Source organism: Poecilia latipinna, unplaced genomic scaffold (genome assembly GCF_001443285.1).
Source record: "Poecilia latipinna isolate Pla-1442-1.1 unplaced genomic scaffold, P_latipinna-1.0 Scaffold1629, whole genome shotgun sequence".
NCBI classification, from domain to species: Eukaryota; Metazoa; Chordata; class Actinopteri; order Cyprinodontiformes; family Poeciliidae; genus Poecilia; species Poecilia latipinna.
Genome location: NW_015114245.1, coordinates 98,796 through 125,450, shown reverse-complemented (window position 1 = coordinate 125,450; position 26,655 = coordinate 98,796). Strand labels below are relative to the sequence as shown.

Below are 26,655 nucleotides of genomic sequence, written 5' to 3'. Positions count from 1 at the left end.
GATGAAATTCCTGCTAAAATATGTTTCACAGTTATCCTGTAATTGGTGGTTTTTGGCGCCCCCTACTGGTTACCTATAAATTGGATGAGAAACCAAAAATTCCACACAGTTGGTTCAGCGCTCTGTTGTGGTAAGTCAACAAATCCGGTTCTCTTCTAAATGGTGTTGGAGGTTTGTTCAGGAGGGTGACTGGAATCTTTGTTGCATTGCACAGAGCCATAGGTTGACCGGTAGAGAGGCTCACTGCGCCATATGTGTTTTATCAACCACTGATTACAGATTGCAATAAATCATCTAAAAACCAACCAACCGGCCTCCGAGTGTGCATAACAGGACGGACGGGTAAAGACAGAGCTGTTACTGTCTTTACCCGTAACAGCTCTACATATATATATATATATATATATATATATATATATATATATTTTCCATATTTTTTCAGGACAGTAGCCATATATTGGGTTGCTGTTATTGTAAAACAGAGAGGGTTGGCCAGTTGGAGCTTTGTAGAAAGGACACACCGAGTAGCTCCTGTAACCCGCGCTTTGCGTTTTTTTTTTTTTCTTTTTTTGCGAAAATAAATATGTTGCACCTGAGTTGGGCCATCATTTTCACTTTTAGCAAAGCCAATCCATCTGCGGTTGTTGATTAAAAACCGTAAAAAAAAGTTAATGGGACATGAATAATTCTGCTAGACTGAGGGATGCACAACCACCAGGGGAATACTCAGCACTGATTTAATCCTCATGAGCAAAATCCTGAGCATCAAAATCTGAACGCTTAACAATTTCCACTGCTCAGAACGTAACTTTTCCAGATGGAGGAACCAGTGGTTTTTCTCTTCTTTTACCAAATATTTTTTGTCAGGGAAAAAAAAAAAAAAAAAAAAGAAAACCTGATGCTCTTACTTTGGTAAAATATCTGAGCTGACTGGTATTAATCTCACACAGTTGTTGAAATTGTTTTCACATTAATTTGGCTTTAGGTCCTTTCCTAGCCCAGGACTGTTTGGTTTGGGAGAGAGAGGAGGAGCAGCAGGTGTTGTACTTCAAAGCAGTAAAAGTCCTCCATACTTTAAAGTGTCTGACCTGGAGGAATAATTTATATAAATGCTCATGTATTTTTCAGGAAAGTTTTTTTTTTTTTCTTTTCCTTTATGCACACCAGCATGTGACTCAAACACCTATCAGGCATGAGGTGAGGAGCTTGATGTGTTTTGCAGACCGCCGCCTGGGCAGCCACCTTCCCCCCCTCCCCTCCACCCAACACCAGCGTCGGCTCAGACTGGACCGCGTCTCCAGAGGTGTGCTTTCCTCATCAGGCAGCCAGCTCCTGTCGCTCCGGCCCAGACAGGAACTGCAGCCGTCACGGAACGGGCTGAAAGCAGCAGCAGCAGCAGGTTAAGATCACAGCCGAGGTAATCAGCCAAAAATCTTTACAAGCAGCACCCAGGTGACGGGTGCAAAGCAGAGGTGTTCAAGTTTTTTTTTGCCCTGAGGGCAAAAACTGGCCAATTTAAACCACTGGAGGACCACAAAATTCATTAGATTAAAAATTCAAACATTTGTGTTAATGTCAATTTTTTTTGTTTGTTACTTTTACCTGCTCAACAATAAACACCATTCTTTTTTTGTAGTAGTAGTTTGTATAAAATTAAAGACCCAAAACATAAAAATGGCTTTGGACTGTTGCATAGTTAAAAGTAAAACAAACATTTTTTTTTTTTTTTTTTAACAAAAAAGGTTCAATTATTTTTACCATCCTTGGCTTATATTCCTGGGCCGAACAAAATCATTTTAAGGGCCACAAATGGCCCCATGGCCACACTTTGAACACCCCTAATGTAAAGAAAAAAGCAGCCCTGGACAGCAATGTTTAGTGTGGAGGATCACAACCACTATTTCTGCACACTGGCCTAACTCCATCCTGCTGGTCCTATGGTGATGCAGAGGTCGTTGTTAAAATCTGACCATTAAATCAGATGACGATGTCAGCTGCTGTAGGTGTAATAATTCAAACCTGAAATGAGAAACGCAACCAAAACTGAAGCTTTGTGAATAGAAACAGTGACAGTAACGGTTCTCCCTATTAGTTTTCACTAAAATTGTGATTTCACTTGATGTGTAAAAAGCCTAAAATGACATCACTTCATCACCAACAACACCTAAAAAATTTAACTAAGCTAACTTTTTCAAACTTTTCCACCTTTCTAAGTTGACCAGTGTCTAGGAACTTTTAAATTAGAAGAATTTCTTTTTCCCCTCTGGTATTGGTACAATATGACATGGAGGATTAGTTCTCCTTACTGCTCCTCAAAATGGGCAAGACAAGTCAGGCATTTAAGTAGCACAGCTGGGTATTGATCAGCTACAAGGACACAGCTACTCATCTTAGTTTGATTATATAATCCGAGAAATACTTACGAACTAGGCTGAGTGATACCCAGAGCTAAAGACACGATCTCTACAGCTCACTGATGGAAAACTACAGCCTCAGCCAATTATTTCATTATGTTTTTATGCATAATTATAGCCGAGAAAACAACAAATCATCAATCTCAGCAATAATCCATCACCGTCCAGGGTATTTAGTTTAATTATAAAGTGGAAATGCAGCAGGAAAATCAGCATCATCTGACCTGCTGAGATTTTGATGTTTGTAGCAGTCGCTCCGTGCGCGCCGTCCAGTTCCTGACACCCCACGCCGCTCAACTGTGAGTGGAAATTGATGTGTTGTCTCAGATGGGTCTCCTTCCTCTCACTGCAGGCAGGCCAGACTCCACAGACCTCTTTAACCCAACCGCTCACATTACCAGAAGCCCTCAGCCATACACTTCTGCATCGTCCGCTCAGATAAAACGGAGAGGTGACGGTGAGGTCAAGTTTCCCTGCTCATCGGTTTGCCCAAGTTTCACAAAAAAAACACTACAATAAGATATCTTATTGTAGTGTTTTTTTGTGAAACTTGGGATATATATATATTTAAAAAAAGCATGCAAAATTTAACAATGGAAACTTTAACAAGATGGATGCGATCCGAATCTAAGCGGCACAGATTGGCCCGTTGCAGTGATGTATTGTGAAATTATCCGTCTTTTCTGTATTTTATCTGATCTGGGTTTCTTTCAGCACTTTTAAACTAAAGCGGCGCTCTAAAGGAAAACGATCTCGTAAAGTTTTGTGCCGTATCAATAAAGTTTAAACGGGGTCTTTTAATCAAGCTCCCTGAGGAGCGTTGATGAAAAGCTATTCTAAGGCAACGCCTCGCAAGTAATGTTAATTGATGAGCGGGGCTTTTCAATTAGGAGTGCAGAATGGAAGTAGCTCTGAATCATGTTGGGAAAGGGGAAGCTGTTTTGCTCCAGAGGATTCACTGGGACATTTTTTATTATTTTATTTCAGCCATTTTGAGCCACTTTTGTCAGGTTTCAAAGGCCTTGATGAGGCTAACCGAGAGCGTGGTGGTGGTTGTCGTATGTTGTGGAGAATATGTCTTCATTTGGGCGCCGAAGCTTTAGCTTAGTAAACAGAAAACACTATTTGTATGCAGTTTGGGGAAAATGAATCCCTCATGCCATGATATACTATTAAAATGCCTATTTTTTTTCTTCTATAAAATACAACCATATGGCAAACTGATGTTTCTAAACATACAACTTAATTTTTTTTTCCAAACAGTTTTGGGGAACAGCGTGTCCTTTTTCAGAACTTGTTCTCAAGTTGTTAAAAGTTAAGAGAAGTTTCAGGTGGAACAAGTCTCCCCCCTGCTGGTCGCCCCATGAACTGTAGTAAGACGTTTTTAAGTATTAAAGTGAAGCACACTATTGTCTGCAGTAGACCCAGTCAGTTTATATAGTTTCTATATTCCGTTACGTAATATGGAGATCTATTAAAGTAAAAATTAAGAAAATTTACTTTTTGTAAGCAACTAGCAAATCTGCAGTAACGACTCACTTCAAATATTGAAAATTGCCTGTAAAAAGCGCAAAGCTTGACTAATTTATTAATTAAATGACATTCATTCACATAAATTGCCTTTATTTTCTCAGAGCAGCTTATCAATATAATGATTATTTGCTGTTCCTCTGTTCTTTGTTTCATCTTAAACTCATTTCTGAGATGTCATTCCATAAATGAAGTTTTAAAAGAAGGAGCAGGCTCCTTGGAATAATCCTTGTTTTTTTTTTTTGTTTTTTTTTACATCATAAAGCCTAATAATCAGACTATCTGCATATAAAAAATGTGACTTCTCAAACACACAGTTGTTGATGCACATTAGCGCAGTAATGACTGGCAATCGTGTTCGAATCGCCAAGAGAAAGGAAAAAACACGCATATTGTTCTTTCTTTTCAGGCATATTTAATTGGCACATAAAATTAAACACAATACAAAGTATTCAGTGCTCCAAAACAACAAGCATGGGGCCACCAAATGGAACACAAATGAAAAAGTGCAAAAAACACACCATTTGGTAGGTCTCATGACGGAAAAGAAGTCTTACTAGTCGAAGCAAATAAATCCGCGGTAAGACTGTCCATATAGTTAAAATAGATGTTTTTCCTTTTAAAACTTTTTTTTTTTCCTTTTTAATAAATTCATATATACTCTCTCTAATTCCATCATGTCACATCCTCTGTACAGGCAGGTGATTCTGAGGGCTAAAAGATTTGTGGTGAGGCAGATCGCTGCCGTAAATCTGTCACTTTGCTCTCGACGTTTATCACAGACACAAAATAAACTCAAAAAAGCTTGACGTGATGAGATGGGGGTGGGTGGGAGACTATCTATAGGTCTGCTTAATCACTGCTCCGCATGGGAAGTGTTTATGAAAACCTGCGGTAGGTGGATACTGAACAGAACACAAAATGGTGGGATTTTTTGTTTTATCTTTGCTGTTAAGAGGAGTCTTATTTAGAATATTCCAGAATATTCCAACAAAAATAAGACAAAGAGGAAGAATCTCAAAGAATATAAACAAATAATAATAAAGTTGAAATCTTGTACACTATGTGCCATTGAATATGGGGAAAACGTTGTAGTCTTCCAGTCTGAGAGTTAGGCATGGGTCGGTCTGAGTTTCAGACAGGATGTAACCGAAATGTACGGCATGATCTAACTGCTTCTATCCAAAACTCTTTTGTGCTCTTGTGTCTTACTATTGAGCTTTTATTTCAGTGGAATAAAATATACCTTACTGTGAATTTGACACTGAAAACACATCGTAGCTCTTGTGTGCTTTGCATATCCCACGTGTGGCGCAGCTAAAGAATCACATCGCCATGCTGGGTGCTTAAATTTCAAAGTGAAATGAATTGAGAAAATACTTATATGGCCACTTGGTTAGGCTCTCAGAAATTTTGGGAGTCAGCTAATCTGAAAATATGAATAAATGATCCTGACCTAATGGTAAAAGTAACGTGCCCGGTCCTAAACCAGCAGAACAAAGAATACCACGTTCTTGACCCCACTTCACAAGTACTAAATACAACCATATTAAAAAAGTCTAGCGATAGCAGGAGAAATGGCTTTTGGTCTTTTAGCAAAAACAGAAATGAAGTACAACCACTAAAATCTGACACCATTCCATTTTTATTCACATTTTGTGAAGGAGGAAGTTGCGCTCACGTCTTCAGAAGTTTTTGTGTAATTTCCTTCGGCGACTCATGGTGCAGCACCACCAAAGGCGAGGAGGTAAACGGGTTTGGTTCTTTCGACAGTGCAGTGTGAAGGTGAACCGCACCAGCAGAAAATTTAACAAATGTTCCAATTTTTGTCCCCATTTGAACCGAATCTACCTGACAAGTATAAGAAAGACAGCAGTAGCATTTTCTCAGTTGGCTGAGCAACAGCCTGGAGGATATGGTGGAGAAGAGATGCTCATTATATCTGGAGAGAACTTCAGTCACCTCCAGATTTAAAAGGAGTTTAAATTGTAGAAATGTTGCTAATTGTTTGCAGATTTGAAAAACCACGGCATTCCTTGACACCAGTAATCCGGCCCATGCCTACAGACACTTTCATCGTATTAAACAAATCCGACTACATCTTTTTCGTCCCACCCAGTTAAGGCTCAATTCAGGTGATGATCTGTATGTTGTCACATTTCAGTCAAGAAAATGTTGATCACAGTACATTTTCGTATACAGTAGAAACAGGGATATTTATTTATTTTTCTGAGTTGCCTAAACCAAGCAGAGACATTTCCCACAGGGTGTTGGACTGTAAACTAGCCACAAGTCGCATTACGGTTTTACAAACAAATAGAAAAAGACAAAAATTCACAAGACGTGGCCTATCTATGTGTAAGATCAATCAGAAAACAACATTATGGCTCCCTAACGTCCTCATCTGTCATTACACTTTGGAGCACTGGGAGAAGGAGGAGGGAAAAATCACATATTTGCAGTTAAAAACAAGAAAAACATGCTTTTTGAACAAACAGAAAGGAAATGTACATAAATATATTTAAAAAAAAGTTCATTAAAAAACCACAGGCACTGAACCCAAACAGTAGCATTCAGGTTAATTTAAACAGTGTGACCAGGCAATGAGGGTTAAACTGAACAGAAAGGCTCGAGGCAGCGGCAGCAGGACGGAGTGGGTGGGTGGGGGGTGGCGTAAGCCGCCTCTCCGAGCCACCAGCAGAGGGGGGCGAGGAGGAAGACAGGGCAAGCATGCACCACACCACACGCCCCGAGCCATAGCAAATTAAAAAATAAAATAACAAAAAAAAAGCAAGACGGGGGAGGCTCAAAGCAGCTGTGAGACAGGTAGCCTGAGCTGCCTGAGTGGGGTTTGTGGGGGCCAGGAAGGAGAGTGGGATCGAAAGGGTGTGGTCAGAGAGAGGAACAGACACCAGTGACAAGACATGAGTACTGTGTGGATGAGAGTGACGGGCCTCCAGCCGGTCCCGGGAACCTGAACGTGGTTTGACACAAAAACAAAGAAAGCAAGCAGAAACACGAAAAGAAAAAAAAAAAGATCAGCACCTCCTTCTGTTTCTGCTTGGATGAAACCTGCAAAATGAGTGGTTGTATTTTTAAAAAAATACTTTTTTTAAGGAGTGAAAGGTGAAGGCGATGAGACTGGGATGACTTGTTTTAGGAAGTTTACGGCTTCGTGCGGCTGTGTTTTAAAGTCCCCCTTCGGGCTCCTGCTGCTCTTCCGTCCTGTTTCTGACCACACACTTTCCCGTAATTGTGAGTGCCACAAGGAATTAGGCAGAAGAGAGAGAGAGAGAAAAAAAAAAGAGCCGGGCAATTGGCAGCGAGGGGCGTTTGGAGAAAGGATGCCAAAAAAAAAGCCTCTTCATCGCCGCAAGCAGAGTTAGTGACATTAAGAAGCAAAGCTCTGCTGTAAAACACCAAGGATCAAATTGTGTACTGTCATCTGAGTGGTGGTGGTGGGAGGGAAGGGGGGTTAAAATGGAGAATGTTATGAGAGGTAAAACCAATCTCTTGTTCAGCGGAGGAAGCTCAACACTGCTGATAAATTTTTTTATTTTTTTGTCAAAATGTTTGAATTTCAGCGGCATTCTTATCATCCATCGCTCTCTCTTTCTCAGATATTTCTTTCTTTAAAGACTGAGCCCATCTTTCACTTTTTCACACCGTGGTTTTCGCCGCGGCTGCTTGCCCTGCCATTCCTCTGCCAGCCTCTCGCTTTTAGGAATCTGCAATTTGAAAGAATACACACAAACGAACAAAGAAACAAAAAAAAAGATGACAAAAAAAAAGAAGAAAGTTAGTCTTAAAGGAAAAACTCGAAGATCCCAAATATTTAAATATGGATAGAAGAGGGGTTGTGGTATATGTGAAACTGTTAGAAGTAATAATAATGTGTTATAATGTATGGTGCTTTGCAAAATTATTCATACCCATTCAGCTTTTCCACATTTTACCATTTTACCACCACAAACTTTTATGTATTTTATTAATATACAGATTTTGTGAGCTGGATGAACAAAATGTGAACATAAAAAGTCGTGAGTGGCAACCATTTACATTCATCCCCCTTCAATCTGTTACCTTAAATAAAAAGTTTGTTGGATAACATTAATAAAGAAATGGAACCAGGAACCAGCACTGGATGGACTAAAAACTAAAAATAAAGTTATACAGTTTTAACTTGGCTGAAAAAAATCCCAAACATTTAACTCTCTCTACGATCTAAAGATGGCAGCGACCCTTGATCTGCTTGAAACACCTATTTTACAGAGACTACATAAAAATATTATTAGACTAGCCCCCAAAATGCTTCCATCTGACTGCAGAAAAACATGCCTCAAGTGTTGTCAAGGGAGGTTGAATATAAATGCAAAAGCAATTTTGTAAACCATCATTTTCCTTCCACTTTAAAGTTTAAATTCTCTGGCGGTAATGTGGTAAAATGCGAAACAGGATGAAAAAGTCTGACTTGATTTTGATCAAGGCACTGAATGTCTGTAGATCGACCAAAGATATGTCCGTAAAGCTACAATCATCAGTTTATTTAGCCGTTATCTGACGTGAGTTTATGCTAGCAAGCAGCCACCGCACTTTGTCACAACATGCTAACTCCAAGTCATGACAAAACACTCACAGATGCTGCAGCATGCAACACTCCTCAAAAACTCTCTGGTAAATAAAAAAAAAGTGCCATAACAAACCCTGTGAAAGCCAAACTGAGGCCTTTGTACTAATCTGAGAAGTAGTCAGTCTGATTTGTTGCGTGAAATATTATGTGGCAGTGAAGTGGAATGACAGACGGTGTTGCTAGAAGACCCATGCAAGACACCACGGAGCTTTAAAAAGTCGCAACCTCAGCTCAGTCTCACCATAGAGCTGAGAGTGGCTGATTTCTTTTTCCTTTATTCCTTTACCACTGGCCTGGAGAGAAAGATCCAGAGCAGGCCAACAATACAGTTATCAAAAAGTGAATCGAGAATGTGGAAAAAGAGCAATAAAAAAAAAGCAGTAAACTTGATTACTATTCTTATAAAATCAACCCTCATTGGGAATAATTGGTTTTACATTTCTTGATGCGCCAGCATCTATAATATTAAAGGCATGCAACATTTTTAGAGTTGAGGTCACGGATTTTATTGTGTTTCTATTTCTGATCGGCCTACAAAAAGTAACTGAAGACATAAAATTAATACAGCAGATCTCGACAGCGTTTTGTATGATTGCACATTGAGCACGTTTGTCGTTTGGGTGCAACGAGTTACAAAAACACATGATTCAGACAGTCTTTCAGGTGATGGATCAGACCCCTTGATTAATATTATGATAATTCAAGTCCATATTCTAACATTTAAGATTCTAACTCAAGTGTAATCAAGAGGTTTGTGTTTGAAATGTATTGGTGATCATTGTCAGCAGCTGATTTGTCCCACAGCTTTGACTGGAGGTGTCATGACTCGTGTTGTACGACCACTAGGTGGCACTGCAGTGAAAATGTGCGCCTTGTCCTCACAGTCTTCACACAATGGACCTCAGAATTAAAAGGCACGCTCCCTGCATCAACTGTCGTGAGGCACAGCAGACAAATATGATTGGTCCTTCCCTCTACGGAGACGGGAAGTGCATCTTTCCGAGCGGCTATTAACAATCTATAATCTTTGACCCAGTCAATGGAAAGATATTGATTAAAGTAGCAAAAAAAAAATAAAAAATAAATCTGTCACAGGGTGAGCTTGCCAAGTTAGATGTACGTCATAGCACCTTTGGCATTCGGTTCCAGATTGACCTCAATGTAGGACGTTGGGACGTATCCTTCTTCGTCCTGGTTCCTCCGAACCCGCGTCCAGCCGTCTCCTTTGTCTTCTTCTATGACGTACAGAAGCTCGCCCTCGGCCACGGCGATGGTGCCTTCGTTATGACCTACGCAAGGAGAGAAACAAAGTGGACGTCAGCTCCTTTAAGCTCGAAGGCTTGCAGGAAAACGGCAAGCTGTGTTTAGTTGAAAAGGCGGCCGAAAACATCAATAAACTAAACACAAAACGGCTCTCTGTGCATGAGATAGAGGAAAACAAAACTGGCAGCAGTTTGCATTTGAATGGCCCAACATCGACCTGTTCAGTTATGCAAGAGCTTCTAATTTATCTAGCATTAACGTGTTCCTTAAGAGTGTTTAAATAAAACTTTTAGTGATGAGACGAAGATTGAACTTGTTGGCATTAATTCTAAACAGTATAGTATATGTGGAGAAAACCAAGCACTGCTCATCACCTGCCCAATACAATCCCAACAGTGAGACACGGTGGTGGCAGCATCATGCTATAGGGGTGTTTTTCAGCTGCAGGAATAGGACGATTGGTTGCAATTGAAGGAAAGATTAATGCGGTCAAGAACAGAGATATCCTGGTAGAAAACCTCTTCCAGAGTGCTGAGGACCTCAGATTGGGCTGAAGGTTCACCTCCCAATGACATTTTTCATTAATGAAAATCTGAAAAGTGTGGGAACATACTGGGTTTAGGTCTGGATTTTGACTGGACCATTTTGCCATTTTAAATCTCCAACCCCTCTTCAGGTTTTCTGCAGCCTGTAATAGGAAAAGCAAATCCTAAAACCTTCTTGGTTACCTCTCCAATTAATAATTAATTCATTGAATGCTCACGTCTCGAACTTTATTTTCTAATCAGGTGAGTTATAAAAGAAATGTCGCACTTGATTTTATTTAGTGTTATCACTATCAAAGGAGGTTGAAAACAGATGAAAAACTCACTTTTTACGATTTATTTATAATGTACTTTTATGTTTATGTCTAATTTTCCTCGTAACTTGTGGTGGTCTACCACATAAAAGTCCTATAAATACATGTGCATTGTGGAGAAATTTGAAAGTTATTAAAAACAGCTTAGTTAACAGCTGTGCATTTCAAGCTTTTATGGAACTAAAACAGAGCGAATTGTTCCAAATTGATCTCAATGTCTTTGAAAATAGACATTTATGGAGAAAGTTAAGCTTTGTAGAGTTTGTTATACCCCTAAAAACGCAAAAATGACAATTTACTGCTGAAAGGCTGGACTTGAATAAAAGAGCACAATGAGACTTTGCACCAAGGCATGAAGGGTTAGAATTGGTTGGAATGCAAAACATTTGAAATGTAAAATAAAGGTAACCACTAATATGAACAGCAAAATGTTTCTTTTTGATGTTATGTCAGCAGTCTATAATACAGACCAACGACAAGTAGATGCATCTTTTTTTTTTCAGATGACTAAAGCTTCTTTTTCACTCTTAGGAAGAATTTAACATTTTTTGTGAAAGGAAGCCAATAGAATTTCACCTTTACCAAGTGGGATTTTTGTACCAAACAGCTCAGGATAGTTTGAAAAAGAGGAAGAGAAAAAGGTCTACTTTTTATTCACATCCCTCCTCCACACATTTCCACAGAAACATCACACCCTCCGCCTCCTCGGTCGACAGAATCGTGCATGTCCACATCCTTCACACTTACATCATTTCCACAAATGGCAGGCCTTTCCCGGCATCCAACCAATACCGGTTATGTGTGTGTATCCCCAAACTATATCTCACACTTCAGGGCGGCGTGTTACCTTCGAAAGGGTACAGCGCTTTGCAGGTGCCGATGGTGGCCAGCGGCTCGTCGTCGTCGTCAAATTCCTCGTCGTCCGGCATGGTGGTGGGGATGGTGTTGGGGTTGGGGGTGGGATTGATGTTGGCTTTGACCTGAGTTTCTGTATTCTGCTCCTCTGTGTAGCTGCCATCCGGGCTGCTCAGGGGCCAACACACACATTAAACATACAGTGAAAACATTTGCAGCTTCCTTCCACACACAAAAAAAGAGCTTCATCTGATTTTTGTTGGGCACAGGACTCATGTTTGTCTGAGTATGCCATACCTCTCTCTATCTTGCGCACAGTTGTTGCTCACTGCTATGTTGCTCTGAGTCTCGTAAAGTCCGCTTCTACGGTGCGAGTCGCTCTTCGAAGGCATCCTCTCCTCTACTTCCGCTAACCAGCCCTGAAAAACAGATGCATTGACTCAAAGGCGCTATCCAGAAATTTTACACAAGATTAGCGAAACTTCATAAAAAAGTTGTGTAGGTAAAAGCAGGAAGTACAGCGGAGTAAAACTACTTCTAAAAGTACAAGTTATTCAAGCAAATGTAACTGAATAAACTAGTCACTACCCAACTCTGTTAAATGTATAAAAGTTTCTGATGCGCAATGACAAGAGGTTGAAACAGTTTTGCATACTCCTGCAAGGCATTATGGTGATTTAAAATGACGAGTTCCCTTTTTAAATGAGGCTGTTGCCGACCGCTCAGTCTGCATCCACATCTTGTCCTAATATGGACAGGGTTAGCATTTGGACCGAACCCAGCTTTAGCGCCTCATTTTTTTACTGCTCTGAATGTACAAACATCCCCGCTCCACCAACATCAACACTGAAGAGGGCTGAGAAATGCGTCTGGGTCTGGACTAACCTCAAACTTCTGCACTTCAGCCTGGAGCTTCTCGATGCTCTGGGCTATTTCCGTCAGCCGGGGGTCCACGCTGGTCGGGTCGCCCATCTGGGGGTTCTTTATGTACACGTCTTTCATCTTGGTCAGTGCATCCCTGGAAAGGAGGAAGCAAATCGAAGTCATTGTCGTACGGATAAAAGACTCAAAATTCAATGTGTTTTTTTTTTTATTACTATTAAAAAGAAAAACCTCTGGTCCATCTCTTTGTGAATATCTTTATTGAGGTCGTCAATCTTGCCCTGCAGTTTCTTCCTCCTTTGCTCTGGTGGCAGATGACTGAAGTCCTCTGGTCCAGATCCCTAATGGACAAGAAGAAGCAGGAAAAAAAGGGAGACAGAAAGATAAGGGGACATAAAATTTCGTAAGAATACAAAAAATTGGCAGTCTACCATTTGTGAGCTGCTGTTTCCAGAGTAACCTTGTCTAGGCAGATGCAGTGTCTCCATTTACCAAACGCCAGAAAAGGCAACGCTTTTAAGTTCTGGTCCAGTTACACGGCTCGGTAAAATGAGACACTGCAGCCGCTCTTTAACACAGTGAGAACTAAAGATTAGATGTTTGCCTGTGTAAAGGCTTTTGAGGACGTTCACCTGTTCAGTCGCCACTTCTAATCTAGCGCTCTGAGAATGTGGCGGAAGTGTGAGTTGGCTAATGGGTTTCAAACTGCGTGATTGCTCTCTGACGGGACCAAATGCTCCTGATGTGGAGGTTAGGGGAGTGTAGAAGGTTTTATGATCATTTCCAGTCTGTATTATCATTTTATTAATTTTTTTTGCTGCAGAATGAGTCACAGTGGAGAACATTATGTCAAACTATTCTGGATAGATTAAGTCACAATATATGAAGCTAATAAAACATAAAAAAATAAAACAATATAAATTCTGGTGAATTTTTTTTATAGCATGTTCTCTGCTTTAACTTTTCATAAATTAAAAGACCTCTCTTTTTAAAGACAACTTATATTTTTTGATAACTATCAACTTCAGAAAATTTGTCATCATTTTTAAAAGTAACTAATTTTCTGTTTTCAAAAAAAATAAAAACAAACTTGCAGAAAAGAATACTTAAGTCGGATGTTGAAATTTATAAAAAATGAAAGAAAGCACAATTTCCAACTTGATGACAAAAAAAAACTAGATTTAAAATAACAGTATTTGTAGTGTCATTCTGTCATGGAAAATCTATTTATCACATAAAGAAAACCAGCATTTGTTATTAAATCTACATTTTGCAACATTAATTTCATGAATTGATTCTGTATAAATTCAAGCTAAAGTTAAGAGCCATTGTGAAAGACCCAATGAGCCACTTGGGGCCTATGGAGCCACAGGTTGCAGACTAGTGGCTTAGACCAGGAAGGTAAAGATCCAGGAGGATCGAACAATTTAACATCTTCTACAGAGGAATAGCTAAAGTTCTGTTTCTCTGTAAAATGTTATGAAACAAGACTCAAACTATAAGCAAAGGTGGGTTGCACAAGTGCTAAATAATTCTGTCACTGTTGATTCAGTGTGGACTGAAGAGGTGAAGGCTTGTGGTGGGTCTCTCAGGCAGCTGGAGCTACACACTGGAGGTCGATTACAGCAGCTAGATCAATACAGGAACCTTACCCTTCCTCCCCGTATCACCATGCAACACTTAACCCGGCATGCAACATAACAAACATCCGTCAGTTATCATGCAGGGACGCCATGCGTCTTCATGAATTAGAGCTCACAAATCTTCAGGATGAAAATGCTAAGATGAGGTTTAACTCTATGTGCTAATTCTAAAGAGATATTTGGTCATTTTACATTTTCTTTGGACTGAATCTGTTGGTTAGATCGTTCTGCATGGAATCAAACAACCCAAAGCATCACAGAAACTGGAGTCCCTTTTGAAGTCAGCTTAAAGGAGGTCATATTTTTGGGGGAAATACATTTTCTTTTCAATAGTCTTGTTGTACAAAACACTCAACTCCCCAGTGTCACATTTTAGCATACAGGTGTCCTGAATTTGAATGGAAGTCATTACATTAAAATGATAGCTATGACATCGGGTATAGTTCAAGTTTGCATAACCATTGATTGCTTCCACTTTTTGTCTTGTTACAACTGCATTGAGACCCACACAAAGTATTTCATCACTGAGAAGCGATACTCAAATATTTATGCTAATTAAAATCTGAAAAGTGTGGTTTGTCTGTTCGTCTCATTTTCAAATGGGAAGCATTGTCCCGAAGACGTTAAAAGTGACCCTAAGGACAGTAGACAAAGCGTCATGATGAACATAAGCTGGGAATAAGATGGCAAAAGACTCAATTTCCTGTATGCTAAATATATGGATAGAACTGATTTCTTTCCTTTTTTATTTAGAAATGAAAAAGTATTTCCCAAAACTGTTTTATTAGAAAACAGTTTTGAGTAGAAAATAGCATCTCATTCACAGAAATATTATAATCAAGTTGATTTTCTTCGTAAGCATGCCCACCAGACGAGGTTTCTTGTGTTAGAAACGTTTCTTGTGTTAGAAACGAAATACTACAAAAGTACCAGCATGCAGTGTGAGAACATGAGACGACACCTTCTAATTTCAGTCGGATTAGTACTTGTTACGGAGATCTAACAATTTGCTCCAGACAGTGAGGATTACAGGGGCAGACTAACGGGTAAAAACACAGAGTAAATGTGATCACCTCAATGAGACTCCGGACGTGGGAATTGAGTGTGATCTGCACCACAGACACGTTTCGGGAGAGACAGGACGAGAACACAACCACAACGTAAACAAAACAAAAAAAGCACAAAAACGACAAAAAAAATAAAATAAAATGGCACACAGATGACATAAATTTCAGGTTCACTGTTATGTCGCTGCAAATTAATTTCACAATTAACTCATATTCAAAGCAAAAACAAACGGAGCACAACAAAAAGTAAATTATTAAATTGTTACAGGGCGGGGGAGGTGACATGCGTGCTTCGGTCATGCCTCTAGTTTATACGGTCATGCTTACCAGCTTGAGAGAAAGCTTCATGGGAAGGGACAGGGGAGAGAAAAAAAAATGGCGAGGAGCAGGAAGGGAGAAAGAGACAACAGATAAACGTCAGCACCAAGTGAAACATCACAGCCATTTGTTCTCCCAAAACAAAAAAGAAATAAAAACACTTTACCTTCATTTCATAATAATGCTGTATTGTGTCAGACTGCACCACATGAGGGAAAGAGAGCACTGAACGATTTGACTTTACTGAAAACACAGCTGTGGCATAAATAAGCCCTTTCAGAAATTATTTGACTTATAAAGCCTGTCCTCTCTTTTCCAAAGTGGTGAAGTTTAACATTGATGTATTAATGGAACATGAGAGGTACAACAGCGGGAGGGGGGAGAAAAAAACGCCCACCTACAGCATGGAGCATGCAGAGTGAGATCCATTTAAAGTGATGACAGATGAATGCAAACGCAGAGATGAGAAGTAAACAGAGGTGAAGGGATTCGTTTTGTTTTTTTGTTTTTTTCTTTTACTTGTCTGTCACGACTGACTGTTGATGTAGTGACACACAGGGGACAGCAGAGGGCGCCAAAAAGCCAGTGTTCACATTTAGCAGGTCTGCGTGTTGACATGGAGGCAGCAAATGAACACAGACAGGCTGGAGAGACTTGGTCAAATTCACAGTTGTTGGGAAGAAAAATTAAATTACACATGAGAATAATTATGAACTGAAATTAACAGAAAAAAAAGAGAAAGGATTTAACTCAAAGTTGTTTTTCTTTTATATGTATATATGATTGGCTGAGTGATTTGTGGAGCAGGTACTGTTGGGGTAACAACCATTGGCTGGTAGAGCTGGAGCAGATGACTTGTAATCCTGTTACAGGCTCGCATACTGACAAGCTCTCATTAGTCCTCTAATCAAGTCATCCAGCTGGAATGGCTTGTTATGATCCTTACTGCAAAGCCCTGGAAGACTCACCTCACCTTCACACGCATTAATTGCTCTCACATACTCCAAGAGATTTCCGGATGTCGGTAAATCTACGTCGCGTATGTCATTTCCAGTTTAAAAACGCCTGCTGTATTGGTGAAATGTTTCAATGTGGTCACCATTGGCACGAATATATTACTTTAAGGCCTTTAAAGGCGCATTTGAATTGCAAATGAAAAGATTCAGACACAAACTACATTTAAAACATTTGCATGCTCAGATTCAAATTTGTTAAGTCAAACTTGTACACGACAGGGTTTCCTCTAGGATTTTTTTCAGTCATGGCAGTGGGCTGACTGGGGAATTGGGTGATTAATATTATAATCAGGGAGCCTTCACAATACATCAGAAACATTACGCATGATGGCCAAACTATATTAATTAACTGTGTTGCTGTCGTTCAAATGTAACTCGCATTACATTTAAATTCCTGATTTAAGCTGCAATTTATGCCCATGAAACTTTTCAGCGGCAATTGCTGCAACAGTATGAGCAACTAGGTAAATTATGGCTTCAGTGGAAATGTAAAAGGGAAGTTGTTGACAGGTAATTTAAAAGTTGGATGGATTACATGGACAAAAAGTTGTGACATTTAGCTTTCAGAGTGCATCTGCCTTGCTTCATGTGTTTAATGACAACCTATTACATCCTGAAGCTTTACGGTAACTGATTATGTAATAAGTGCTGCAAATATTAGCAATCAATGTGCAACCTAGCATACAGTTTAACGTTTACTTTAAACTCCAGACAGACACATATATACAAGTATATCATGGCTTTTGCAGACAGACAGCATTGCTGTAGTATGGGACACCAGCACACAGAAAGCCCTGGAGGGGTGAATTCTTGGCACTGCGGGCTGAAGCCTGATCCAAAGTGTGACTAACACCTTGTCCAAACATGCATCTCCACAGGACGTTTATTTAGCACACAGTTGGTGAATCCTGAGCGGGATGGCGGTAGCCACACATCCCCACATCCACAATCTCCGCACATCCTCAGGTGCTTGCGACACTTTGTGAATTGACCCCTTTTTACAGATACGGAGCAGGGGGGAAGCCCTCCACCTCCGAGACAGCTGCAGGACACTGCAACACCTCAAGCTGATAACATGTGATGAGGGATGAGATCATCATCTTCTCCGATCATTCGTCTCGATCCCGACATGTGACACAGCCATGTGATGAACACGGAGCCAGATGCAGACACTAGCCTCCTTTGTGAGGTTGTTTTGCCTCATTAATCGGGACCAATGGTCTCCTCACATCACTTAAGGAAAAAAAAAAAAAAAAAAGAGGCTACTGCCTGCTTTTCGTGTGGCCTTACTAATCACACACACGCTCGCTCTCGATACTCATTCGCTCTCTCCGCAGACATGTATAAACGTGGTGGGATACTCACTGTCTCCTAACGTAAAACTCAAAACACGCACACTTACAACATATTGCCTTGCTTCGAAAGCATATGTGGGTTGACCCAGAGTCCTCTTCATGAGCTCTTTGTGATAAATGAGCGAGCGCGGGGACTGCTGCTGTAGTGGCAGTCAGAGAGAGTAGAGCTTAAAGTCAGGAAAACAAGACCTTAATGAGTGCTTGCCTTATGAGATGGCACCTAAAGCACAAACCTGCTCTTTCTACTTCCGTAACAACAAACATGCAGTGACAACGGATGGATTAGATAGCTTGATATGCAGCACACAGAGGGCTCTCCTGCAGGGGGTGCACATCTTTCCACTGTGCACAACTATCCCACCTCCACAGGCGCTTTAATCTCCAGTGTAACACTGTGTTCTCCTTGCAGGAAGCGGGCAGAGAAACAAAATCGTTCCTATTGACTTTCATATAAACACTGAATAATACTAGAATTGGGTGTTGAAGCTAGATCTGTCTTTGGTCAATTTCTCCACAAAGGTTTCTTTATTATAAAGATGTTTCTAATGGCATTAAAGGCAAGTAAAGTAATATTTCTTATTTCATATAAACATTTAAATAAATGCGACATATACAAGGTAGCAGCCCACAAAAGTGATGAATGGATTGACAAATGACAATTGGCATCAGTGTTTCACTACGTTTTTGCCTGGATCTACACCGTCCCATCACATATGAAAAGCTATTATGTTCATAAAATCGTATTAGAAACATATTGTGCTTCACAGGGCTACATTTTGTTATTCTTAAATGAAATAATTAACAAACAGCTTGCTGAACTACCCTTATCCAGCACCTTATAAAAGTGTTTATACTCCTTTAACTTTATTCCCCCATTTTGTCACCTTATACCACATACCTGATTTTGTTTTACATTCAATTATATGGGAAAGTTTCAAAAATTATAAAGTTTTTGTGGTTTGTTAAAAAAATAAATAAATAAAAATAGTGATTTTCAAAATGGAAAAAACAAGCTTTGATTTAGTAACAAGAAGTGTGTTCGCACCTGTAGCTATAAAGAAATGTTAGAACAGATTCTGCCACTGAGATTTGTACGGTGTCCTCCAGGGTTAGTTTACAAATTTCCTTAATAGCTAATTTTCTCCCAAACAGAAGGTCTTTAAATTACAACAAAAAAAAGTCTAAATTCAACACGTAGCTACATATTGAACCTCGCCACTAGACGAGAAAGTCTGAAAACCTTATTTCCTTTAACACCACTCCAAGCCTCCCCAGGAACCTTCAGCTTTCTAATTCGATCACTTGAAGATCCGAAAACAATGCCTGCAATTTATCTCTGATCTTTTTTCTTTTAAAGTCTCTCTTCTTGAAAGTTGTTGCGGCACTTCCGCTTTCGGAAGAACGTGCACTTCCTGCTACATGCGCCCAGAGTCAGAAAAACTACACACTTCCCTCTTCTCTGCGCTCCCTACCGTCATTTCCTCCTCAGTGATATCCACAACCCAGCCTGTTGTCCCACGCTTGTTCTTTTCCAGGTCATGTTTGCATTTAGGTTTTTACTGTGGGTACACGCTGTCCTTTTAAGTCACGAACACATACAAAGAAAAAAAAATATGACAATTGTTTGCCCGGAAGGAACATTAAAAACGACCGCCTTGTTCCTGAGGTCAGGGAGAGCTGGCTATGGGAGGGAGTGGTCGCATGACAGGAAAGTAGCTGTGACCTTCCCTAGTGACCGTCACCCAGTATCTCCACTGCAACTCCAGCTAGGACTGTAGAACAGGAACTGGTGGTGACATAAACCAGGACACCGGGTTGGTGCTGATAAAAACCACCCACCTAACAGCCTTTCTAAACCTCCTCTCCTGACCCTTTTCCATCACTCCACTCTTATCATAAACTCACGTTCTTTGTGTTCTGTCTTCCATATCTCGTGCATCAAAGCAAAGCTAAAACAATCTGACTCCAACGTAGACTGCAGAGTGAGTAGCACAGAGGAGGTGGGGGGGAACCACTGCAGTCTCCATGCTACCGCCAGGAACGGCTCAGGCGTTTTGCATATTTCTGTCGGAGGAGGAGGGGGGGGAGCGGGAGAGGGAAGGAGAGAGGGTCTGTCGCTGTGAGCGCAGTTAATATGAAATGTGAAGGGGACAAGATGAAGAGACTGTCGGTGAGTCAGATGAGTAACGGGGACTGGTGACGATGCACCACAGAAGCACACAAGTGAAGCGGAGAAGCTGAGCACTGCATGAGAGAAGCTAATTACAGGATTTAAGTTCTTGTCAGATCATTTCAAAAGTTGTTTTCAAATAATACACAGTCAGATTGCATTGTTTTCAAATTGGCATAATAAAACTACTGTGCTTTGCAAACATATTCAAACCCTTGTAATTTTTTACGCATGAAAAACATTTGATGTTGTAACTTAAGGTAGGGCTTAACTGAAACGGTGCATAACATGGGAAAATGTTTTGTTACAAGTGAAATAATCCAGTGGAACTAGTACTTTTTAAAATAAATATTAAGGAATTAATTACTTGAAACAAGCTCCTATATCTTGCTGAAAAGATGCATGTAAGTTTGTTTTGTGCTAAGATAATTACAATAGAAACTAGACCAAAAATACTTGGTAAGAATTTGTGTTTTTGCAGTTTACTAAGTAGGTGATTTCTGATTGCACTTAATTTTATTTAGGGGTATTAGTATAAAAGAGGCTGAATACAAATTAAAAGCAGATTTAATTTCATGAGAAAAAAATTTGTAAAATCTTTGGAGCATTTTACTCCAGAAATATCTATAACTTTTTTTTAAGTCTATTACGAAAAAAAAAAAAAAAAGCTGTAATGCAACAAAATGGGGAAAAATTCATCGGGTTTGAAAAAGGTTTGCATCGCTTCGCTCATACAGTGCAGCAGGTGCAGAGCTCAGGTACAGGTGTGGACACACACGCACTCATATAAACACATGCACAAAGCTCGCTGGACACACACTTACCCCTCGCCTCAGGCTCCGGAGGCAGTGCATTTTGGGTTTGGAGGCCATGAAGTCGTTGAGGCGGTGGGAGAGGGGCTCCTTGTGCTGCTTGGGAGACTGGGGGTCGTTGGGAACAGCAGAGGGTGAGGGCAGAGATGAGGCTGGGGGGGCAGGTGGGGGCTGACGGGGGGACGTTAACAGGGAGATAAGCTACCAGTGTGAGAGGGAGCCGTTTCGAAAAGGAGAAGGAAGAAAAACATGGAAGAAGAAGAAGAAGGGGGCGAGAATCCAACGAAAAAAAGACAAAGGAGGAAAAGGAGGGAACACAAAACGAAATAAATAAGCCTCCTACAAATATTAAAAAATAAACACAACAAAAAAAGCCAAACAGAACGTAAAAGACAACCAAAGGAATGCCAAACCCAGTGTATGAGTGCTTATGTTGTGGGAACAAAGTAACAGTTAAAACATATAAAACCAAGCAAAAGATAAACTGTTAAAAAGAACAAAACGATCAGCGTGAGTTCAGGGTGCAAAGCAAGCAGCTGCGACAAAGCAAAGAGTTTGAATCGAAGCGCATGCCGGATTCCATTTTAGAGATCCTTTCTCTGCGTTTTTCTTTTTTTTTTTTTCTCTTCAATCAAAACGGAGTAAATTACTACATCCCAGAGGAAATTCATCACTGAATCTCAGGTCATCAGGAGACAGAGCTAATTGTGCCTTTTTCTGTCCTCAAACCTCAGACCAACTGGTTCAGATGTGAGACGATGAAGCAGTGACAAGTTTCTAGACACGATAATGCACATGCAGAGACAGATTACGTAGACAGAGTGCTTTTGTTTCTTTTCAATTAGAAGAAATTACTTGCAGCTCTTTTTGTGTGTCTGTTATGCCTGCATGCAGATATTTGTGGTGTTTAAATCAGAGATGCACAGAGAAATTGGTTTGTGATCAGAAAATACTGATTTCTAGCTTGACTCAACTTGTCAAACTCCAAAAGTCTATATTTTTTCGGTTGGTGAACGCGCCATCGCTAAGAGCTAATAGGCTAAAAACAATCCTGTTACTGAGTGAAGAACAATCGGCACATTTTCAGCATTGTGAAGATTGTAACAAGCTATTTAATGAAGAATTTTTTTTTTTTTAATTAAGGTTGTGCTGAGCATTCACTCACGAGAAAGCAGGACTGTCAGCAAATAACAGGAAGACTGAGCTTGTTCCATAAGTATTTATGTTTGGTCTTTTTAACTTTCGATCTCTCCATGTATGATACTGACTACTAGATTTAGAAATTATGGTGTCTTTTGAGAAATTTTGTAATTAAGGTAACAATGAACATTGTCTAAGGCGGTGCTTCTCAATTCCGGTCCTCAGGCCCCCTGATCTGCATGTTTTAGATGTGCCTCTGTACCAGAACAGCTGATTCAAATGATTGCATGACCATCAAGTACTGCAGAAGTCTGTTAATCACCCGCAGATTCAATCCAGGTGTGTGGCAGAAGGGAAACACTTAAAACATGCAGGGCAGGGGGGCCTGAGGACCAGAATTGAGAAACACTGGTCTAAGGAATATACACAGTTCAGAGATATTGGTCCTGATCACAAATATTCTGGTAAATGCAACTAAACTGTGCATTACTTTTTCAGGCCAATGGTGAGAAATCACCTCTGTTTCTATAAACAGTCAGTGCCTCCAGAAGAGCAAATGTCACTTTTTGTTTCTTGCCAAGTCTCAGCCTTTCTTGTTGAGATCAAGAAAGGCTGAGGAAGCAGGGTGGTAGAAGTAAGAAATGCTGTCACCTGCAGGAGGGAGTTTGCAGGTTTCTTTTGTTTTGTATTTACTGTTTGTACTTTTTTGTGTTTATTGATAAATTTGTTGTAGTTCGGCCATTTTAACCTTGTTTTTGTACAACCTTTGTTTTTAGCAAGAGAAATTATCCATTATCCAGGGACGACGGATGAAAAATATCATTTTGGCTAATTCTGGCACATTTACAGAAATGTTAATTAATGTTTTAGTGCAATGTTTCCCCAGGATAAATTGCATTTCTAAATTAGAACCAATGTCTTTGATCATTTCTGCACAAAATTTCCAAATAGACTCACAGTTATGTACCGGCATGAAAAAACTCAGGTATCTGTTGCTTTTACATGAATTTCCACGATTGTGCAGTCTTGAAAAACTGGAGGAACTGAATAGTTAATGACCACTTGTATAGCTATATAAGAATCATGTCTCCCAAGTCAAAATCACCTAAAATCAACATAAACGGGTAAAAGCTTTACAAAAACCAGACATTGGCCACAAAAACTCAGACTGGTGCATCTCTAGTTTAAATACCTTTCCATAAGGTTACATAGAGTAGATCACACTAGTGTCTATGATTTTTTTTTTTTTGGCCAAACACACTCACACTCATACACACGATTACTCAATTACCTTCTTGACTACTTTAATTATTAACAGTGCTACCAGCCCATTAGACAGCCAAAGGTCAGATTAAGAGTTCATAAGCCAGAACCAGAGGAAAACTTCATGAAACTGATGACCAGTGGAAACGAAGAGGGTACAAAGGAGAGTGTTACTTCAGATTGGACAGTGGGTTATCATCTGCCGGTTGAGTCCGCCCATTGAGCAAAGATAGAAATCCATTAGTGTGTGTTATAAAAAAAAAAATTAAAAAAGGGGTGGCCCCAACATCGGTGAGGGTGATTGCGTGGGAGGAGGAGACGGGTGGCAAATAATAACAACCAAAAATGGCAATAGTAACAAAGAACTAGAAAAGAAAATTCACGAGCTTAACACAGTGAACAAATATCGAAAAGCGCTAAAGGAAAAAATGCAAGAAAATGATACACTGCAATTAGTGTAGAAAGTCTAACTTGTACTAATTAATTTTCAGGTAATGAGAAAAAAAAATCTGAGATGCCTCCAGCTTTTTGTTCCACTGTATGCTCCAAAAAGAGCAGGCTGACCTCCCGGAGAGAACAATGCATCGAAACGAGTGAGGCTTTTGAGTGTAGCTCCGTGCTTTACCTTGTTCTTGTTCTTAATGAAAGGCCACAGTTTGGGCTTGCTCTTGCCAGCGGGCTTCTCTTTGCCCTCTTTGGCGTTGGACAGGCTGTTCTCGGACACCGTCCTCTTCATGGCCTGACCGTAGTCCTCGAACTCCACGTCGCTCGGTGGCTCAAAGCCAGACTTGTAGGACTCCACCACCTGCTGGGAGTCCTGGAGGGAGACAGCGGCCGCACTGGTCAATGAAAGTTGTGTTTTTATTTATTTATTTTTTTCTTCAGAAATTTCAGACGTCGCCATAATAACTACATTTTAAATCAAATATGAGCATACTCATTGCATTTTCTCTCACTGTCTTTTTTTAAGTCAAGCTAAACTTTAATGAGAGACTATTTTTGGATATTTGCCATGCTTCCTTGGAAATCAGATGTTTGGATACATTTCCTAACTATTTGGTAGAATTATATAAATTGTAGGGTTTGGGTCAAATGTTTGTGGTTTCCTTCCTGAAACGTCTCACAGTAGTTTGCTTGAATTCTGGCCCATTCCTCCTGACAGAACTAGTATAACTGAGTCCGGTTTGTAGGTGACTTTGACACCCATTTTCATTAGTTAAACCCTATTTTTTGATATTGTTGGTTTTAAGCCACTTGGTAGCTAATTTGGCACTATTTTTAGTGTCGTTGTCCACTTGAAAAACCCATTTGTGCCGAAGCTTCCACTTTCTAGCTGATGTCTATGGATACTCCTTCAATATTTCCATATATTGTTCTTTCCTCATGAAGCCATCTAGAACTTGTTTTCAGTGGTGGACTTGTGGAGATCCACAGTTTTCTTTGTGTCTTGTCAGATTTGTTTTGATGCTTTTTCCAGGATGTCAGATGAAGCGGTGTGTTTGAAGTGTTGCTTTACACTACACAAACAGGCATGTTTGTGTAAAATGTTGTGAATTAAACTTGCAAAGTCATAGCATCACCATCTGGGCTTTCCCAAATTATCATGGCATAGTAACCACAGTAGATTTAAACCTCTAAATTTAAAGGAAGTAAAGATATCTCTTAAAGATTCCAACTCAAAAATATCTGAATTAGACTGTATTTTTCTTGCTTAAAACACACACACACACACACACACACACATCCTAAAAATTTAGTTTGTTGGGAAAAAAAAAAAAAAAAAAAGACGGAAAACCTCCAGGAACACCATCACTGCGAACCACAAACACAGGAAGAAGCTTGTGAATCAGTTGCAACAGACAACGAACTATTGGAGCTGATAAGACAGTCTGTCTGGAGTTCAACAGGATCAAGGTTTGAAAATCTGCTATCTCCTTATACAGTATGACAGAAGAATAATACCAGAGTGGAGGAGAGACAGAGGAGGAAGCATGTGATATGTCATCCTCAGCCATTGTTTACTTCAGCAGAACAGTTTCAGGCCGGAGTTGTCTCCCTGGAGCTCACTCACGATGGGATCTCTGGGAATAGTCACCTTTTTTTTCCCCGTCATACACCAAGCACCTAGTATATGATGTCCTGATTTATGACACAGTTATTTTTTTTCAATATTCAAGTTCTAGAGACCACAAATTAGTGACAGAACTTCAGCCAACAAATACGCTCTGGCCTTAAAGAGATATTAGAGCTGAGACACTTTCCAACACGATATGGTGACCAGAAGACAACGATGGCCTTGAATTTGACACAGAGCAGAGACACAGAGCAGATTTTACAAACTCAGCTGTAACATAACATCCGTCAACTACAGACTCTGTTAAAAAGTTCATAAATCTAAAACATTTAAAAAATGTCCCTTTAAAAGTGCCATCTACTGCAGCTCGATACTGACTACTCTGTTCATAGAATCCAACTTTCAAAGATCCAATGAGATGGACTTCTAGAAATAAAGTTGCATTTTGAACATCTATCACCATATCTCTTTGAATTTAATTCTAATTAATACTTTGGCAAAAAATGGTAACCACCACATCTGATTCGGCTTCCAAAATAATCTAGATAGTTTGGAGCAGATCTGTTCCATAACTAGAATTATTTCAAAAGCCGATCAAAAATTATGTGAAAGTTTCTTAGCTTTGTATCATTTAGTTTCATAAGACATCAATCCCTCCTCTAAACAACTAATGTGAATTTAGGGCTTTGTTAAAAATTCCCAATCTAAAAGCCAAACCCAAGATAATCCTTCTGGCATCATACAGTCCTTTTTTTTTTTTTTCAGTTCTTGGAAAGCTCTCCCCCTAAAGGCACAGAGGATGTTCCCAGACGTCTTCTGCTACGATGTGGATGTCTCTTAATCACAAGTTCAGTGAACTTTTTCTGCATAATAACAAGTGACCTTTTAGCTGAGACCACTGAGTGTAATTTTTAACATAGAGAATCAGGCGCATTCTCTATGCGCCAAAACACAAAATCTTAACCAGTAGTTTTAGCCTAGTTTCTAGTGCAAATGTCTTAGAACATGACATAAAACAAAACTAACTGTTTTATGTCAGTTAGTTTCAGCAAAAAATAGGAGTTTGTTTTAAGTCAGTAATTCCTTAATATTGATGAAAAGTTACTTGTAAGTTAGTTTTGTCTTATTTCAAGTGTACCAAGATATTTTCACTAGAAACTGGACCAAAAATACTTTGTAAGATTTGTGCACAATCTATTAAAGTTGTTAGTTTTCTTTTCATAAAAAGAAGAGCGTTTGCTCATCCACAATAACGCCTTAAAAAGTTCCAAAATCACCTTGTAATTCACATTTTATCTCATTCTAAAGCACCACCCAGAGTCCAATTCCACTTGCACACTTCTTGTTTTAGTGCCACCCTAACA

At 39.8% G+C, this 26,655-nt stretch overlaps 1 protein-coding gene and 1 long non-coding RNA gene across 31 annotated transcripts in view; one reads left to right on the top strand and one right to left on the bottom strand.

Moving 5' to 3' along the window:
- The first annotated feature begins 6 nt into the window (after positions 1–6).
- LOC106964143 (uncharacterized) lies at positions 7–305 on the top strand. Its single transcript, XR_001428334.1, has 2 exons — positions 7–130; positions 215–305. It is a non-coding gene; the product is annotated as an uncharacterized LOC106964143 (long non-coding RNA).
- A 6,740-nt stretch (positions 306–7,045) lies between these two features.
- The window catches only part of fnbp1b (formin binding protein 1b), a 65,045-nt gene continuing 45,435 nt past the window's right edge, over positions 7,046–26,655 (bottom strand). For 6 of the 30 annotated variants that reach the window (XM_015059450.1, XM_015059448.1, XM_015059436.1 and 3 more), the window contains 10 exons: positions 23,843–24,034; positions 20,827–21,015; positions 17,880–17,972; positions 15,471–15,485; positions 15,150–15,185; positions 12,665–12,774; positions 12,437–12,569; positions 11,849–11,970; positions 11,544–11,731; positions 7,046–9,863 (listed from right to left, as the gene is read on the bottom strand). In XM_015059450.1, coding sequence (XP_014914936.1) covers positions 9,685–9,863; positions 11,544–11,731; positions 11,849–11,970; positions 12,437–12,569; positions 12,665–12,774; positions 15,150–15,185; positions 15,471–15,485; positions 17,880–17,972; positions 20,827–21,015; positions 23,843–24,034 — 1,257 coding nt within the window. In that variant the 3' untranslated portion in view covers positions 7,046–9,684. The remainder of the gene's footprint in view (positions 9,864–11,543; positions 11,732–11,848; positions 11,971–12,436; positions 12,570–12,664; positions 12,775–15,149; positions 15,186–15,470; positions 15,486–17,879; positions 17,973–20,826; positions 21,016–23,842; positions 24,035–26,655) is intronic. The other 24 variants (XM_015059444.1, XM_015059457.1, XM_015059452.1 and 21 more) reach the window with 21 other exon arrangements.